This window comes from Sphaeramia orbicularis, chromosome 17 (genome assembly GCF_902148855.1).
Source record: "Sphaeramia orbicularis chromosome 17, fSphaOr1.1, whole genome shotgun sequence".
Classification (NCBI taxonomy): domain Eukaryota; kingdom Metazoa; phylum Chordata; class Actinopteri; order Kurtiformes; family Apogonidae; genus Sphaeramia; species Sphaeramia orbicularis.
The window spans coordinates 35271475-35292607 of NC_043973.1; the positions used below are offsets into that span (position 1 = coordinate 35271475).

The following is a 21133-nucleotide window of genomic DNA, read 5'->3' on the forward strand; positions in this document are numbered from 1 at the left end:
AGACCCCAGGGCCTGATGGCACAGTCCTGTTCACATAAATGTTTAATCAGCCTGAATCATTCCCCGTCCTCTTGGACAGAAACAACACTACTCTTTACCTGCGCCAATGACTTCTTCTATCTTCACACAGGAGATGTCTATTTCTTTGGCAAACTCGTGGACAGCATCATTGGGGTCCTCGTAGGTGAAAGGGTCAATGTAGACTTTGACTCCTGGAGAAACTGAGAAAGAAAAGTCAAGAGTTAGACCAACAAAAGCAAAAGGGCTAGGATCACTGAGGCTGACGGAAAATCGACAACACTGCTAGAAAGAAGCCAAATGTTCTAAAATATAATCAATTCAGCTTGTGTTAAACAAGTAAATATGCCAAAAGTGTAAACAAATTTCCTTAAATTTCATAAAACTAGAATAAAAGTCCAATCCCTTAAATGACTGTAATGAATCTAATGGGAATAAAAACCCAAACTACTTTTGCTTATTACAACCAACAAAGGTATAATTACACTTTAAATGAGGAAAACAATCATATTCCTCTGCTGGAAATTGCATAAGCCATTGCTGTACCTTGTTATTTCTTATTAAGATATTTTCATAAAAACAAGATAACTTTTTTAGTGAAAAACATGCTTCACAAGATTGTTTTCTTTTATTGAAGATGAGACTCATTTTCAAAAAGTACCCCTTTTTTACTCTTTTACACTCCCTTTTTTGCATCGTCTGCAGAATTACATATTACATTATTAAACTGAGCAAATTCACTCAGATTTTTTGTCAACTTTTATCATTCTTTTGCATCACAACAGGCCACACAATATTGGTTTTGGACCTGAGCTAAGGAGAAAAGAAAGAACCAAAAAAAAAAAAAAAAAAATCCCAAAACTTATATTTATACAAAGTAAGTTGTTTTTTTGCATAGTCGAATTTTGTTTACACTGATCACTGCATAGTTACTTCTCTGTAAATGAGGGAGCAAACGTGGAGAGATACATAATTGGTGAGGGGTTTGGGGAAAAAACTTAATTTGAAAACAAATTTCCTGCATTTTTACTCCACCTAACTTTGTGATTAGGTCAGGAATCATCCATCTGCACATGTCTAGAGTACTTGGATAGAATACATCAAGAGGAGAATGTGTGAGGGTACATCAGGACAGGAAACAATCAGAATTAACCCTTTCATGCATGATTTATGAGAACCTTAGACGAGATTTTTTTCCTGAGTGTTTTTATTCCTCTTTAGGCATGAAAAAACAATGCCATTGAATTTTTTTAAATAAACCTGTTTTTTTTATGAAGGTAGATTTGGTTCTTTATTGCTTTAACTAAAAAAAAATTCAATAAAAAAAAGTGAATGAAAAAAAAAAAAATTACGACCCAAAAAATTGCATTTGAACACTTTTTTTTTTTTGATTGAAGTATTTTTTTATTTATTTTTTTTTTTTTTAATGAAAATATTTTTTTGGTTAAAGCAATAAAGAAACATATCTACCTTCATAACTTTTTGTGGAGTTCCAAAAATGCCCACTCCTCTGGACACCATGAGTTTACTTTTCGAAGGAAGGAATGCAATATCAGAAAGTGATCTACTGTGTGAAAACTACAAAATCAAAACATTTTTAATGCAGCTAATCTGATGTTTTCTCACATTTTATCATATTCCCAATTTTTATTAGCAATTGATTTACACTCAAACATGTTAGTGCAGATCAGGTTTATCAAGTAAAGCAAAGTTACAGTAATGGTATGAATGTCAGTGTATGGGACGGTGCATTAGTGTCCACTGTGTTGGCTGATATGGAACTAAAACAACTAAACCCATGAATATACAAGAGAACAGATGTAGAATAGCTGTCCACTGTAGTGACCACTGTGCATGAAAGGGTTAAAGCTATTTCATACTGGAGATATGCATGTAGTTATAGTGGTTGTAAACTCAAATCCAGAAATCTTTTTTTACAGCTCCTCAAATATGTTGAGACAGAGCTAGAAAGGTTGGATTGTTACTTTGAATTTTTTTATATATTTGACAGTAAGTTCATTCATTCAGTTACTGCCAGAAATTATGAAGCAACATAGTTTTACATCACATGAAGCTGCAGAAAGGAAGGTATTTCTAGATACAAATGAGGTATTTTTACTACTTGGACTCTGCTGGATCCTTCCCTTTATGGATGACACCAGTACAATCTGTGGGCAGGTGTTTTTTTCAGCGACTATATATTCATAAAGGTGTTGTCACTTTCTCATAACTTGGCAGCGAGACTCTCCTTTGGCAAAACTCGAATGTTTTTCTGTGCCGCTGAGCTACAAAAGGAGGTTGAACCAGGATAATGACAGAGGAATGGGCCAACAACAGAAAAAAAAAAAAAAAGAAAATATGATTCAATTGATGTTGAATAAAATCATAAATTGTATCAACAGTGTCTTCATGCTGACTCAACCAGTGTATTAATTGACCTAATTTTTCAAAAGTGTCTACAGAATATATCCTTTTTCTGCTTATTTTATTATTATTATCACTTTCTTGGCAGATGTCCTGCTCTATAAAATGAATAATTCTTTCCAGACGGAGCTATTTAAATGATCTGGTGAAAACTGCCTTATTTTTCTTATATTATATGTATCACAGAAAAAAATATATCACAGTGTCAGACTTTTCCCATTATAATAAGAGGTTTTTTATGAATAATATAGATTCTCTAGCCAAAATCAGAAGTGTGTTTTGCAGTTTAGGTCTTTTAAAAATCCACCACGTTTGCATTTCTAAATCAGAACGTGCTTGGAAATAATAAAGCTTTTGTGAAATTATACTACAAGACTGTTTTTTTTTTTTTTTTTTTGATTCCTTGAAAATTCACAACACGATAATATTGGATTACTGTCCTGCTCCGAATGTCTTTTTTCATTTTGCGTCTCAGCTGATCTGTCTGGCAGGACATTCCTCTGAGAAAATGCAGACATGGTTTCCTGTCTCAATCAGATGATCAGATAATTGATTGAATCAGTCGGGGCTAACTGTACAGGCATGACCAAACGACCACAGAAGAGACAGAACACATCATCTTACTGTATTGCTGCAGTTTCTCAGTGTATTCCAGCTCTGAGCCGCTGCGCTGCTTCCTGTAAACAAGCATCATCATAAACAAAGTCACATTCACATAATCATCCCTCCTGACCCTGTCCAGGTACAGCCAGTACAAATAATATCCAACCCCACTCTCAGATGGAACGGAAAAGACTCTTACTGGGAAGAGATCCACAAACACATACAAAATGTATTTAATGCAGTGTTTTTCAACCTTGAGATCGAGACCCCACATGGGGCCACCTAGAATTCAAATGTGGTCGCCTGTAATTTCTAGCAATTGATAAAAAAAAACAAACAAACAAAAAAAAAACAACTTATAAATAAAAGATATTTGGTGAGTTAAAAGAGACAATCACAATCCATAAAAGACATGACAAACTGTGGTTGTGAAACTGCAGCACTGTGGTTCTGTTTCTGTGTCACATGTTCATTGTGGTCAGTTTCAGATGCTGCAGCTCTTTCATAATTCATAGTTTCAGTTCTTGTTTGTTCAGTATTAATTGTCCTTGTAAATCACAGCTGGACTGACTGGACATATTCTGACCGAGGAAAAACAAATTCTCACTTTGTGCAGTAATCTACACCTGGATTTACTGCCTCTGTCCACAATAATATACAGGGTGGGGAAGCAAAATTTACAATATTTTGAGGCAGGGATTGAAAGACAGTGTATGACCAGTTAGTTTATTGAAAGTCATGAGAATTTATTTGCCACAAGAAAATGGACATAATAGAAAATGTTTTTATTCTATGTGTCCTCCTTCTTTCTCAATAACTGCCTTCACACACTTCCTGAAACTTGCGCAAGTGTTCCTCAAATATTCGGGTGACAACTTCTCCCGTTCTTCTTTAATAGTATCTTCCAGACTTTCTCGTAATAGTTTTGCTCATAGTCATTCTCTTCTTTACATTCTAAACAGTCTTTATGGACACTCCAACTATTTTTGAAATCTCCTTTGGTGTGACGAGTGCATTCAGCAAATCACACACTCTTTGACGTTTGCTTTCCTGATTACTCATATGGGCAAAAGTTTCTGAAAAGGTATGGATAATAGTGTTAGGTATGATTATGACATCAATATATGTTTGGTTTCAAAACAATTGACGTAGTGCCTGCTGAGAAAAAACAACTAAATGTTCACTGTAAATTTTGCTTCCCCACCCTGTACATTATATAGACTCAATGTCATCTAAAATTAACATTTATTTACAACAACTAAAGCAAACTATTACATGATCAAATACAAATTAATTTCAGCCAAAAAAAAAAAAAAAGTCTCAGTTTTGAATGTCTGGGGTAGCCAGAAATTAGTGATGTTAAAATGGGGTCATGAGCCAAAAAATGTTGGGAACCACTGATTTAACGTAAACATTCTGTTTAAATGTGAAACCATGTATTTGGGCAATCTACTGTTTGAGTCCTGGAACATTAAAGACAAAAAATTACTGGGTATACTGTTGGCAGCCAGTAAGAAATCTGTTTGAGGAAATGGTTCAAAGTAGAACCACCCACTATTGATGAATGGATTAGAATTGTCTATGAGATTTATGTTATGGAGAAGATATTGTTTTCCCTCCGAGTTGAAAAAGAAAAATGTTATAATATCTGGTCCAAATGGACTGAGTATGTAAAACCAATCAGATCTGATTTCATTTGATTGTATTTGTGCTTGGTGTGAACCTATCCGCTTTTATATGAGGTTGTAATTGTATGAGGTGGTGCGCTCCCTTGTTCTGTTTTGTTGTATTATTGTTTCAACTGAAATTAATGGTCCATAAAAGGAAATTCTAGAAAGTCAATACCCTACTTTATTTTCTTGAACGATTAAGGCTGTAATTAATGTATGTGATGGACACTTGCCTTTCCAATAAAAAGAGAATTTCAAAAAAAGAAACTGAAAAGACTCTCACAGAGGGATTCTACGGTTCTTTTTCTTTTTCAGCAAAACACAAACGTTTTATCGGGCAACTGACTATTTTTGGTAATTTCTGAATGCATCACATTATTATATGGGAAGACATTTCCTGGTATTATTTTAGTTCCATTCTGTGAACCTTCTCACCTGTCTTGGTCGCCTTCATCCATGATAAGAGTATATATGTTGAGTTCTATGTAGAAGACTTAAGCTGGACTTTGTATTAACCCTTTATCGAACAAGTGACTATTTTTAGTCATTTCCGTATACACTACAAGACAGTGACAACAGTTCCAGTGAGGACAGTGAGTCAACAATCTCAGGTCCAATATGGTCTACAGAGTCTGTCAGGTCCAATGTGGTCTCCAGGGTCTGTTAGGTCCACCTCTGCATGTACCTGCTTAGTTCGGTACCATGCAGTAATGGTACTAATGTAAGGAATGATGTTCAAAGGGGTCATGTGGATGTGGACAGGGGTCTGGACCAGCACTTATGTTATTGTAATGCTCTTAAAGTGATGTTCTAATGTTCTAAAATACATATTCCTTTCACCTTATGTATGTTTTTCTTACATTTTTAATATTTAAATGGTAAATGGACTGCACTTATATAGCACATTTTATATTATTATTATTTTTTTTTTTTTTTTTTTGCCACTTACGAGTGACGAACCAAATATGGTAACTTCATCAACCTTGATTTTCTACATAACAATAACAAATTTGAAAATTAAAGTCTGGTTATTTCCTCCAATAACACACTAAGGTTGACATTTGAGTGAAGTATAAAGGGTTAAATAAACCACCACAGAGACAGGCTGTGCTCTAAATGGACAATAAATTGATTAGGAGCGATCAGAATAGTTTTCTTTTTTTTTGTCCATATGTGACTGGCTGATTTCACTGGGTTGCCAAGTTGCTGCAGGTGTTTTTTTTTTTTTTTGCCACTTACAGGTAAGGAAACAAATATGGCAACTTCATTGACCTTGATTTTCTAAATAACAATAAAACACTTTGAAAAATTTCACAAAAGTAATAACGTCTTGAAATGGACAGAGTTGATTTTTGATATGTGTAATATTTTTGCATTTTGTACAGGATTGGTTAGAATTTAATTGGACATGTGTAAGATTTGTGAAGTTACTTTGAGGAACTGACATGGGACTGTATGGTCAGTAGAAAAAAAACGGGGTAAGTAAGCAGCAGTATATAGGTTGAACTTCATCCCACAAGGTTTTCTTTACTGTTTTTGGTTTTAAATGTTGATATTTGAAATAAAACAAGAAAAAAAAACATACTACGGCTGAAAGTCAGAGTATTTCTATGAGTGCCCTATAAAGGGTTAAATACAGATGGGGTAAGGGGGGCGAGAGTATATAGGCTGAACTTAATCCTGCTCCTTTTTGAATTTTTTTTTTCTTTTTTTTTTATGTTTTTCTTTGTTGTTTTTTGCTTTTAAATCTTGACATTTGAAATAAAACAAGCAAGAAAAAAAAAACAAAACACTGAGGCTAACATTTTGAAAGTCAGAGTATTTCTATGAGTGCTCTATAAAGGGTTAAGTACAGATAGGGTAAGGGGCAGGAGTATATAGGCTGAACTTCATCCTGCTCCTTTTTGAATACTTATTTTTCTTTTTTTTTTTTTTTTTTTTACATTTTTCTCTGTTGTTTTTGCTTTTAAATCTTGACATAGGGCTGCACGATTTTGGCAAAAAAAAAACAAAACGATTTTTTCCTCTAAAAACTCGATTTTCGATTTTGATTTTTGGGTAAAACTACAAAAGACAACAGAAGTCAGCATGCTGTTTTCATGAGCAGCCAACAATGCAAGGCACCTCAAATCTGTGATGGAATCACGTGATGAACCCACATAAGTTTTATTCTTAATTAAATCTTTATTGAATGAAGTAGAGTATACAAACAATGTATACAACAAGAAAATAACAGAAGTTTGTCAGGGGGAATACACTACAATACAATGTCCAAATCAGAGCAAATACTTATGTTTTTTATAGCCTTTTTGTTTCCAGATTTATCGAACAGCTTTAAATAAAGTTCAACATCTTTCAACAAATAAATAATGTTTGGTTTTGTGTTACAGAACTTACATTTGTGAATGAAAAATTTAGCAAGTAAGATGACTAAATTATATATATATATATATATATATATATATATATATATATATATATATATACACATATATGTGGGGGGGTTTTTTGTTTGTTTTTTTTCCTGGGTATCTGGGCCCACAGAAGTGATACCAATGTAAGTCAGTGACAGGCATCAGTCGTGTGTGTGTGTGTGCGTGGACCAGGTTAATATGAGTGATCCTCATGCGGTTCTATTTAAACTGGGGGATCCGTGCGTGGAACAGACCGACCCAGGACACGCTGGAAGGATTCTATCTGTAGAGCTGGTGGATGTGTGTGGGCACAGGGCTGTGTGGGCTCCTCTGCTGAGGCTGCTGACCCCGAGACCCGGACCCGGTTCAGAAGAAGACAGTACGGTACGGATCCGGGACAACGGAAGATGAGTGATCCACATGCAGTTATATTTCAGTTGCGGGATCCATGCGTGAAGCCACGGCTTACATTGGTATAAGTACTGCGGGTTCATTAACACATTTAAAGTCCAGTCATTACACGGACTTCTGTGACAGACCGCTGTCACTGATAGGAGGAGGAGCCTACGGGAGCCCGCAAGTGCGCGGCCCGCAGGCACGAGAGAGATGAAATCGATTTTACGATTTCCCTTTTTTAAAAATTGTACTAATTAAAAAATCCGATTTCGATTTAAAATCGATTAATCGTGCAGCCCTATCTTGACATTCGAAATAAAACAAGCAAAAATAAACACCCTAAGGCACAGGCGTCAAACATGCATCCCGGGGGCCAAATCTGGCCCGCTAAAGGGTCCAGTCCGGCCCTGGGGATGAATTTGTGAAATGCAAAAATTACACTGAAGAGATGAACAATCCTTTTAGTTCAGGTTCCACATTCAGACCAATTCAATCTCACCAGACCAGTAAAATACAATCATAATGACATAGAAATAATGACAACTCCATATGTTTCTCTTTGTAAATGTAAATATTTTCATGTATTTACGTTAAAACAAAGTATAATTTTGCAAAAAATGCAAATAACCTGAAATGTGTTAAGAGAAGTTAAGTACAATTTTACCAATATTCTGCCTGTTACTAAATGTTTTGTGTATTTGTAGATCCACTGTGATCTGTAAGTTATAATGCACATGTGTAAATGATAAACTGAGGCAGAATATTGTTAAAATTACACTAATTTTTTCAATTTGTTCATGTTATTCACATCTTTTGAGAGGATAATTTGTAGATATAAACCTGTTCATAATGTAAAGTAACATTTTTTGCTCTAAAGCATAGAGAAAAGTTTGGAGTTGACATTATTTATATATTATTATGTTATTATTTTACTGGTCCGGCCCATTTCAGATCAAATTTAGCTGAATCTGGCCCCTGAACTAAAATGAGCTTGACAGCCCTGCCCTAAGGCTAAAATTTTTAAAGTCAGAGTATTTCTATGAGTGCTCTATAAAGGGTTAAGTACATGCCTTTAGAAAGCATGTTAAAGTTTTATGAGTCTCTTTGTTCCGAGTCGAAAAAACAAAGCGAAACATGTCGACCAGGGAGTCAGTAAAAAACCCAAACACCTACTTAAGGCAGACGACAGCGATAACCACCAAGGCGACGATGACCACCAGACCAGCAGAGGCCGAGCCAACGATGAGAGGCAGCTGATCCTGCACCGACTTCTGAGGGTCACCTGGACGCAGGAACGCACACAGAACAAACAGTGAATAACACTGCTGGAGGGATTCAAGCGCTCTAGCTGCAAGTGTAACAGCTACCAATTAAGGCAGCTGTAAAACCATTAAGCCTGAACCTCATCAGGAAAACTGCAGCGGATTACTACAGCCAAACAGAGTGAGAGGCAGTGGGTTAGTGCAGGTTGTGTGTGTCGTACTGTGCAGGCTGGTGCTGAAGTCCATGGGGTTGCTGTAGCGACCGTATCCGGCGACGGTGCGAGCTCTGACCTGCACCACGTAGGGCGTGGCGGCCCTCAGCCCCTCCACTTTGGCCGAACTGTGCTGGGATGTGACGGTGTGAGACATGGCCTGGCCCTGGTGAACGACAGGGGAATGTTAAAGCAGCTGTTAGTGACCAGCGCTGACAGGAAAGAAGGACCTGAAGGCAACACCAAAGAAGGACCTGAAGGCAACACCAAAGAAGGACCTGAAGGTAACACGATACATCCACTCAAACAGAAAGAGACACACTGTTTACTGTGTATGTATGAACATTTAACTGGATATATATGAACATTTAACTGCATATATATGAACATTTAACTGGATATATATGAACATTTAACTGCATATATATGAACATTTAACTGCATATATATGAACATTTAACTACATATATATGAACATTTAACTGGATATATATGAACATTTAACTGCATATATATGAACATTTAACTGGATATATATGAACATTTAACTGCATATATATGAACATTTAACTGGATATATATGAACATTTAACTGCATATATATGAACATTTAACTGCATATATATGAACATTTAACTACATATATATGAACATTTAACTGGATATATATGAACATTTAACTGGATATATATGAACATTTAACTGCATATATATGAACATTTAACTGCATATATATGAACATTTAACTGGATATATATGAACATTTAACTGCATATATATGAACATTTAACTACATATATATGAACATTTAACTGGATATATACGAACATTTAACTGCATATATACGAACATTTAACTGGATATATATGAACATTTAACTGCATATATATGAACATTTAACTGCATATATATGAACATTTAACTGCATATATATGAACATTTAACTGGATATATATGAACATTTAGCTGCATATATATATGAACATTTAACTGGATATATATGAACATTTAACTGCATATATATGAACATTTAACTGGATATATATGAACATTTAACTGCATATATATGAACATTTAACTGGATATATATGAACATTTAACTGCATATATATGAACATTTAACTGGATATATATGAACATTTAACTGCATATATATGAACATTTAACTGGATATATATGAACATTTAACTGCATATATATGAACATTTAACTGGATATATATGAACATTTAACTGCATATATATGAACATTTAACTGCATATATATGAACATTTAACTGGATATATATGAACATTTAACTGGATATATATGAACATTTAAGTGTGTGTGTGTGTGTGTGTGTGTGTATATATATATATGAACATTTAAGTGTATATATATATATGAATATTTAACTGCATATATATGAACATTTAAGTGTATATATATATGAACATTTAACTGCATATATATGCACATTGAACTGGATATATATTAACCTTTAACCCTTAACCATTAAAAACCATTATTCATCATTATCATCATCATCATCATCATCATCATCATCATCATCATCATCTTTATTTCCAGACTCGGGAGACCATTTGAAAACAAACAAACCAGCAAAAAACAAACAAACAAAAAAAAAACAGGTTAAAAACAGACATAACATTACCAATATTATTCTTATTCTTATTATTGTTCTTCTTCTTCTTCTTCTTATTATTATTATTATTATTATTATTATATTACTATTATTATTATTTATTGATTTCCTAAACCACCCCTCATATTTATTTATTCATTCTTTCTTTCTTTTTTTCCGTCTCTTTTTCTTTTTTTTTTTACTCAGCAAATTATCTGAAAACCAATGTTCATTGATATTTGTCTCTGTAAGAGGCATCCCCTGTACAACCACAACATTAGCAATTTATATCAATACCCTTTATCCAACTGTTATTATTATAATAACAATTATTATTATTATTATTGGTTACTTAGTTTTGTATTTTTGTTTATTATGTATTATGTTAATGTCATCACTATTATTACCACTGTTAGTGAAATGGATTTTTTTTTCTCTTCTTTTTTTTTTTTTTTACCATTTATTGTTGTTACCAGCTTCTTTGTCTTTTCTTTCATTTTTTCGCTTTCTCTCTCACACACACACACAAATGTATAGTGATGAATATGTGATGAGTATCTGTTTTTGTCTAGTCTTATTTGTTGTCATGTCTTTCACATGTTTTGTTATGTACTGCTCACTTAATAAACAAAAAAGGAAAAAAAAAAACATTCAACCCTTAGGAGTCTGCGATATAAATGTCCATTTTTGCTTGTTTACAATCAGTTTTTTTAGCCACATCATGTAATCTGATACCACATTTGTTACTTATCAAAATGTGCAGAACATTCACAGCTATCATTAGAATAAAGACTCATCTGTAACAGAACACTGTGATGAAAATGTTGGGCCCTGAAGCTGAAATATTTGAATTCCAATTTCGAAAAATTTGTGAAAAAAAAGTGTTTGAAAACACACATTTGCTATGTGAAAATGGAAATTTGGAAATTCCAGATTGATTTAGCAATTTGTTTTGTTCACAAATGTAGTCTAACATGAAAAATATCCAAATAAATAGATGAACAATGCCTAAAATAAAAAATAAGAACCTTTTTTGAGTTAAATTGATGTTTTTACTTTCAAGAAACGTAAAACTGACATAAAATGACCATGAATAATGAATAAGTCATAGGAAGACTTAAGGGGGAATGCTGCCTTCAGGAACCAACCAGAGGCTCTGTAAATCTCAAAACCCACCACAGATAAAATCGACACCTTCTGCACAAAAAATGATGTGACTTGATATATAAATTGTTTTTATGTATGTTTTTTGACAGCGATATTAATAGAAATGTGTGATTTCTAGGGGTTACAGACCCAAAAACATCTACTGATCATAAATGTTTAATAACTGTGAAAACACTAATCCTATCAATACATGCAAATAATTCAGGTAAAATCCAGTTTGTCAGCTTTTCAGCGGCATCAGGTGTTTTTCACATCTATAGTCTCTGGTGCAAACATGGAAACACGTCATCTGCAAGACTGATTCACCAGTAAAACCCATGTAGTCTGATAAATAACAGCGGGTGTAGACGCTTGTTTTTATGTATAATTAATGATATATTCTGCTGAAGAAGTCCTGTTTTCTTTGGTTCTCTCTGTTTTCATATTATACCCTTTGAATTTACCGAGCTTTCATTAACACCACCATTATCAATAAATTAAATACAGGAAAATACCAGATTATCAGTGGAAAAAAATTTAGAACTCTGGGGATAATATTGTAATAAATGGTGAAAAATCACCTGGTTAAAGGTAGAGAAAAATCCATAAAGTTCAGGGTCTTTATGGGTTAAACCTGAATTGATAAAAGATGTACTTGCTGAATTCAATTCACTTTTAATTTTTTCTCCAGTCATACATGGATGGATTTGACCAATATTGTCGGTACTGCAAAACCTCAATTCTAGGAAAGGAGTGTTTTCTCCGTAAAAGAAAAATAACATTACCAAGTATGCTTTTCGTTATAAAAGTCATCTCATTTTAACCAAAATATATCTAACTTTGTCGGAGTGAGATTCCAATATTGACCTAGATTTAACCAATAACAAGTTGAAACAATGGTGGTTTGCATTCCATCCCAGCAGAGGGAACACGACATGCACAACTTTTCTTCTTCTTTTAGAATATTGAGGATGTCTTATAACTGTGTCAAATAAATGAGGGTACTTTTTTTTTCCCAGTTTTTTAGTTTAGTTTTTCACTTTATTTTTGTTGTAAGTCTAGCATTCACCTCATTGATCTTGTTTTTTTTCCTCTTCTTTTTTGCTTGATTCAAGTTGAGTTTCTTATATTTTTAAGAACATTTAACCTCTTTCTAGGAGGACAATGGGCACAGTCTTACAAAGTGAAAGGAGACACTAGTTCAAGTGCTATTTTCTCTTTTTAAATACATGCTTTCAGCAATACCCTCAAAGATCTTTTACATAAATCTTTGGGATATTAAAATAATCCTTTAGGTTTATATTAACCCATAAAGACCAAAAAGCATCTACTGATCTGAAATGTTTAATAACTTCTGATCCATTTATCCTATCAATATATGTAAATAATTGGTGTAAAATACAGTTTGGAATCTTTTCATGGTCATCAGATATGATCCATTTGGATGTTCAGAGGCTCCGTAGTTACTGTGGAAACACCATCATCTTCTACAACATTGATTCACCAGTAAAACCCATGGAGTTGGATCAATGATAGTGGATGGAAGCACATGTTTTTACGTTCAGTTAATGATATATTTTACTGAAAAAGTCAATTTTCCTCCAATTTCTCAGTTTTTGATATAATAACCCTCAACTTTAATTTGAGCTTTTATGGATAATAATCATGATCAGTAAATTAAATGTAGAAAAATACCTGATTTTCACTTAAGTCATCTTCTACAACATTGGTTCACCAGTAAAACCCATGGAGTCGGATCAATGACAGTGGATGGAGACACATGTTTTTATGTTCAGTTATTGATATATTTGTTGAAAAATTCACTTTTTCTTCAGTTTTCTCTGTTTTGATATAATGATCTTCAACTTCAATCTGAGTTTTTATGAACAACTACATGATCAATAAATTAAATATAGGAAAATACCTGATGTTCACTGAATAAACACAAAATACAGATATTTTAGATCTACTGATCCAAAATGTTTAATAACTTCTGATCCATTAATCCTATCAATATATGTGAATAATTGGTGTAAAATACAGTTTGTCATGATTTCATGATCATCACATTTGACCCATTTGGACGTTCAGAGACTCTGTAGTTACCGTGGAAACACCGTCATCTTCTACAACATTGATTCACCAGTAAAACCCATGGAGTTGGATCAGTGACAGTGGATGGAGACACTTGTTTTTACATTCAGTTATTGATAGATTTACAAAAAATTTCACTTTTTCTTCAGTTTTCTCTATTTTTGATATAATAAACCTCAAGGTCAAGGTTACTTTATTTGTATCCGTAGGTAGATTTGTTTTGCAGTCTAGGTGATTGCTTTGGTATTACAACAATACATACGTTGAACATGTAAGACAGGTGCTTGATCACGCTTACAGACAGAACAAAAAATGCTCAGTGTTCCACCATTCATCAGTACAGCAGCACGGATAAGTAAAAGAATAAAATAAATAAATAAGATCAAATAAATAAAAACAAGATGCAATAGAACACAATAAAAACCAGAGAAGATAAGAACAATCCAAGATAAAAACCAGGATAAGAACATAAAATTTAAAAATGTAAAAATTTGAAGTCACAATAATAATAAATAGAGCAAAGAAATGGGATAAATAACTAAAATAAGTTAGTAAAGTGCAATGCCACTATTTCTTATTGAGCTCAGTGACAGCGACAGGAACAAAGCTGTTTTTATAAATGCTGTGTCCTGCACCTGGAACAAAGAACCTGCGTCCAGAGGAAAAGAGCTGAAATTCATCTGGTAAAGGATTGGAGTCACTGTTAAGAACTGATGAAGCCATCCTCTGGACCTGTTTAGTGGACAGGGAGGCGGGACAAGACTGGGACTCACCAATCAGGCGACTGGACCATCTAACTATTTGATTCAGTGAGTTTCTTTCTGCAACTGAGGTCTGAACCTCAATTTTAATCTGAGTTTTTATGAACATCTGCATGATCACTAAATTAAATATAGGAAAATACCTGATGTTCACTGAATAAACACAAAAATACAGAGGATAATATCATAATTAATGGTGATAAATCACTTAAGAAAAGTTAAATATAGAGAAAAAAACCGCCACAAAAGTAGTTCTGGGTCTTTATGGGTTAAAACTGAACTATATGCAAAAAAAAACAAAACAAAACATGCTGCCTTTATTTTAACAGGTATTGTAATTGTGATACGAGCCAGAAGATAAAAGTATGAAAATGACATGATTATTGCTGACGTCTGTACTGTACATTCCCTGTGCCCTTACCTCTAGAGAATATGATTAGTGGACCCAAAGGTTCATTAATTTTGACACATTTTACTTTGATCAAAAACCAGCACCCCCTGTTATCTGGGTATTGCACTTGGGAATGTTGGGATTTCGACAATATTTCAATTAATTGCTCGGTCCTGCGGCCATCTATTTTATTTATGTCATAGTCAGGCTGTGAAATCATAAATCATGTTGTGGCTTGAGTTCAAGGAGGTTCTAAATACTACCATACCCATGATCTCAAAGTGGCCACTGCTCTGGAGTAGCCTGAAGCAAATTCAAAGGTCAACAGCACAGTGCAACAGCTGGTGAATTAATATTGACCCAGACTTGTCGAGTTAATTGATTAAGATGCAGATTGAATTTTGACTTTTCTCTTTGTGTTTTTGACAGCGTCTTTAGCAATGCACATAACTCGACAAGAGTTACGTGAATTAACTCTGACACAATTTTTTTTTACTTTTCGTGACACAGATATATTTATATATGAAAATTAATTAATATATCGGTTTAGCTGGGACAGTAACCCACTCAGGCTGTGGAATATCTCTATGGTTTTATGTCTATAGGCAAAATAAATGGAATTTTAACTTTCAGAATAAGGAAAGGCTTTATTTAACCTTTATTTAACCAGGAAGACCTTTGAGATAAAATCTCTTTTTCGAGAAATACCTGCGTTATTAATTAATTTATTAGCTTGCGGACATTAAAACTCCTGCATCCCCCATTATCCAGTGAATGTCAATAATTTTATGGAAATCTCTACGTTTAGGATTGTGTTTAGATGAATCAAAAGTCAAAGTATGAAAGACTAGATTTGGACTTTCAGAGATAAATATCAAATTGTACTCATTTTATTTCTGCAGCAGTGTTGACAGACATATGGTATTTTGATTTTTTCTAAATGACATATAATCAATAATGCCAGAGGTCCCATAATGCATCATAATTTCAGCTCCAACCAGTGGAGGTTAACTCATATTAATCAGAATAATAAAATATGGATAATATATTTGTGTTGATGCCTCTCTTCTCATGTTGTTTCAGTGTCAATTTTTACCATTAATCAAATCCTCTTTACAAATGAGACATCATTGTACACATACATTTACACATTTTAATTCTATTTGCTTTAATCAACTATTTTCAAGCTACAAGAACCGAAGCCACAACTTGATTAAGAAATACTTTTTCTTCACAAAAGCTATGAGACGTAAGTTCTATATGGACAAAAATACTGGGACACATTCCAGTGGATTTGAAATATTATCATGATAAAAATGTTCATGTCAGTTGTTGTCTATAATTAATGTCAATCAATATTTATTTAAGTTTAAAGGCTGTTTTGTCTTTCTGACTGAAAGATGGAGAAACCACTTGGTTATTTATGGTTTAAAATGATTATTTATGATCAGAATGTGACAGATCTTTTGATGTACAACATCAACTCAATATGTAAAGCGTTATGAGATAACTTTTGTTATGATTTGGCGCTATATAAATGAAATTTGATTGATTGATTTAAAACAATATTAATGATTTAAAAAAATAATAATAATGGCAGTTAGTGTAGATAACAAGAGGGAAAACAACACAAAATAAAATAATATAATCACAAAATAGGAGAGAATAGAATAGAATATTTGCCATTATTTCCCACTGTTTGTGCTGTTACAAACACATGAATTTAGTGTGTTCTGATATTCTTGTAGCGTATGACTGAAGAAACACATTCCAAATTAATATAGTGCAAGAAGCAGACTCGTTATATTTTGAATATTTCTTAAGCAAGAAAGGTCTTCAGAGGAATAATCTATGGAATAATTTAAACATTTTTCAGGAGCTTATCTGATGTGTTACCCACTACTCTGTCATACATTAGCATTTCTTACCTGACAACACTGATCTGCATTTATTTTAATAAAAGACTAACTCATCATAACCCTCACTCTCTGTGTCCAGTTAAATCTGTGCAACACAAAGTTCTGGAAGCATCCAAACTCCCCCACACACATCTCATTTCAATATTAAAATGGTCAGGAGGGATGAAAAGTCATGGTCTATGATCAATGTCAAATCAATATTTCTTTTATTATCTATTTGCACTGGCTTTTAATACAAGTGTGTGGCTTTTATTTGTTTTTTTTTGGTTGTGTTTAAGATGCTACTTATCCTATTACTGTGTATCTGTTTTTTTGGGGGAGGTTTACCAGTTTTAGTATATCTTGTATTTATTCTTATTTTACTACTTTCAGCATATCTTGCATTTGTTTCTGCAGATTTGTTCAGCACTTTGGGCACTTTGCGGTGTTTTAAATGTGCTATATAAATAAACTTGACCTTGACCTTCAAGTCTAAAGGCTGATTTGTCTTCCTGGCTGAAAGTTCGAGAAACCAGTTAGTTATTAAAGTGACTATTTATGGTCAGAATGCAACAAATATTTCAATGTACAACATTTAAAACAATTTGAATGATTAAAAAAAATAATATATGAAGGCATTTGTTAGTGTAGATGACAAGGAGGAAATAGAGATTCTTATTGCAACCTTTACAACAATATAAAGTTACATTATGACATTTGCCATTATTGTTTAGTAACCAAGTCCACTGGTAGCAGTAAGACGCATGAATTTAGTGAGTCCTGATAGTCTTGTCCATATAGCGTCAGAATGAAGAAGAAGAAACAGACTTACATTTTGTTACATTTTGAATATTTCTCCAGAGGAATAATCTGTGGAATAATTTAGACCTTTTTCACGACTGTCAGGAGCTTATCTGATGTGTTAACCACTACTCTGTGTCATACATTAGCATTTTTTACCTGGAAACACTGATCTGCATTTATTTCAATGTAGAAATTTGCTGTAGAACACTAACTCATCATAAGCCTCACTCAGTGTGTCCAGTTAAATCTGTGCAACGCAAAGTTCTGGAGGCATCCAAACTCCCCCACACACATCTCATTTCAATATTAAAATGGACTGGAGGGATGAAAAGTCATGGTCTATGATCAATGTCAAATCAATAGTTCTTTTAAATGTAAAGGCTGATTTGTCTTTCTGACTAAAAGTTGGAGAAACCAGTTTGTGATTATCTATGGTCAGAACACAACGAATATTTCAATGTTTAAAACAATTTTAATGATTAAAAAAGAAAAACATCTGAAGACGTTTGTTAGCGTAGATGACTAAAAGGAAATAGAGATGCTTACTGCAATATTTATCACAATAATAATAATAATATATAAAATGACATTATGACATTTGCCATTATTGTTTTGTAACCAAGTCCACTGGTAGCAGTAAGACGCATGAATTTATTGAGTCCTGATAGTCTTGTCTATATAGCTTAAGAATGAAGAAGCACACTCACAGTTAATTTACATGTTGAATATTTCTTCATATTTCATTTCAATGTTATAATGGTCAGGTGTGATGAAAAATTGTTGTCTATAATCAATGTCAAATCAATATTTCTTTTATTACCTATTTGCATTGGCTCTGACTTATTTGTTTTATCTTTTGGTTGTGTTTTAGACACTATTTATCCTATTAGTGTGTAGTGCACTGGTCGCAGTAAAACACACGAATTTAGTGAGTCCTGATAGTCTTGTCCATTTAGCGTATGAATGAAAACACACATTCACAGTTAATATATTGCAAGAAACAGACTGGTTACATTTTGAATATTTCTCCAGAGGAATAATCTGTGGAATAATTTAGACCTTTTTCACGACTGTCAGGAGCTTATCTGATGTGTTAACCACTACTCTGTGTCATACATTAGCATTTTTTACCTGGAAACATTGATCTGCATTTATTTTAATAAAAGACTAACTCATCATAACCCTCACTCAGTGTGTCCAGTTAAATCTCTGCAACACAAAGTTCTGGAGGCATCCAAACTCCCCCCCACACATCTCATTTCAATATAAAAATGGTCAGGAATGATGAAAAGGCTTCCTGCGTTTTAAAGAGTCTGGATAAGTAGATTTTTATATTCAATAAGGTGTCCACTGTGACCTACATTAAAGAACAAGTAAGACATGGGAGCCTACCCTCTCGTGGTATTTGATCTCGTAGTCGAGGATGACCCCGTTGGGTTTCTCCGGGGGAAGCCAGGACAGGCTGAGGGTGTCTGACGTGGAGCGCATCAGATGGACGGTAGGCACTGCTGAAGGCGCTGTGGGTGGACAAGGCAGAGGACCAACGTTCATTCATTTCAATGGTGAGCTGTCGCCGTGAGCTAGGATCCGGCGAGTTCCCCGCCCTCACTGACAGGCCGACATCAAACATCTCTGAAGTCACAAACCATCGCTGTGAGACAATGATTACTCAAAATTCTCCAACCTGAACGCTTCTAGAAAAACTGTGTGCATGTGTCACCTTCGCTGTTCTGCACTTTATTGATTTGTGAGGCCTGAATGTGACTCAGCTGACAGTCGTTGTCACGGGTCCATAAACTGCAGCCCGCTGGATTAAGTGCAAGTTAACTGGGAAAGTAATTACAGTCTGTGAAAGGTGCTGAGCAGTTTGGTTGATGATGACGCTGCAAATATTAAGTGGAGTTGTTGAAAGGTGACATTGTCAGTGATGTAATGTAAGACGCCTGGTTGTCACCGTGGTGAATGCTGACAGCGAGGATAAAGCGTACTTTACTTTTCTCTGCCTTTCCTGTAACTGACTCAGAAGAGCATCTGGGGTTTTCTCCATGTGTCACTCAGAGTTATTATATTTAATGAAAACTTAGACTAAAACTAACACAGCAGTGAAAAAAAAAATCATTTCCGCATCACAAACTAAAATGAAAAAGAATTGTAGGTAAAAGCAGCTTTGGTGTACATCAATAAAATTGTACTTTTGTTCTGTTGTGATGCAAGGGAAATCATTCTTTAAATCTAATTTTAACAAAACTTTCATAATAAATACACAAAAACAACAGTGTGCATAAAAACTTGGTAAATAAAAATCTGACTCAAAAACTAGAATTCATTGTAAAGTTAAGACAAAGCAAAATGAACTGTCAAAACTATTAATTAAAAATCATCACTGTGTTTATGAGAATCAATATAGCATCAAAAACCATTCACACATGTATTGATACTTTCATAAATACTATACACAATACTGATCATTAATAAACACCAGTTACAAATCGTATTTGTAAAGCTGCAATGTTTACTTGAATTGCTGTTTTGTGCAATTTTATGATTAAAAAAATGACCAAAATGTTCTGATTCCATTCTGTTGTTTCCTCTCCTATGATGAGAAACTGAAAATCTTTTTAGTTGTGGATCAAAAAAGACATTTGAGGGCTTTGTCTTGAAAACATTGATTGATACTTCTCACCGTTTTCCGATATGTTATAAACCAAACAAACTGTTCAGAAAATAATTGTGAATGAATGTGATGGTCCTACCATTTTTACTTTCTATAAATTCAAGCTTATCTTACAAAACCTGGAAAAATTAAAGCTAACACTTAGAAGAAATTAATAAAAATAGGAATGCACCATTATATCGGACAGACGTTAGTATCATGTGATAGTAGCTGCGGTGTTGGCATATAAGACGTCTTTTCACACGTGGTTGTTGTGTTATATTGAAGGTTTTTTCATAAATTTGTATGTTTGAATCTATGTTCATTAAAATATAATGTGATGAAAGACATTAAATAATCACTATTTTTTATACTTATAATGAAGATTATAAATAGGGGTAGGAATGAATAAGTTTTTGCTTCAGCCTCCACCATTTGGAACAGAATTTGTATGCATTTATGTATTAGGGTGCTTCCTCTTTATTCAAATAAAAATTCCAGACTTTTTCCAAACTTTTTCAAACTGCTGTTTTTTCCCTCAACACCTTGATTTTATGTACTTTTATACTTGCATGCCTATTTCTCGGTTGTGATTGTACCTGTTGTGTGTTGTAGAAAAGTTCATTTTAATAAATGTATGAATGAATGAATGTGTAATTCACAGTAAATTATGTTTTACTGACGGAAACGTTTTCAAAACATATGAAAATCACAAAAATGCATGGATATCACACAAACAAGTTTCACTAGAATATTCCAGTAC

General features: G+C 33.7%; 1 protein-coding gene across 1 annotated transcript in view; it reads right to left on the reverse strand.

The window, feature by feature from the left end:
- The window catches only part of ephb3a (eph receptor B3a), a 97271-nt gene that overhangs the window by 32191 nt on the left and 43947 nt on the right, over positions 1–21133 (reverse strand). Inside the window, exons 6-10 of the mRNA XM_030160989.1 lie at positions 19110–19234; positions 9009–9165; positions 8699–8807; positions 3067–3119; positions 99–221 (exon numbers count right to left, since the gene is read on the reverse strand). Coding sequence (XP_030016849.1) covers positions 99–221; positions 3067–3119; positions 8699–8807; positions 9009–9165; positions 19110–19234 — 567 coding nt within the window. The remainder of the gene's footprint in view (positions 1–98; positions 222–3066; positions 3120–8698; positions 8808–9008; positions 9166–19109; positions 19235–21133) is intronic.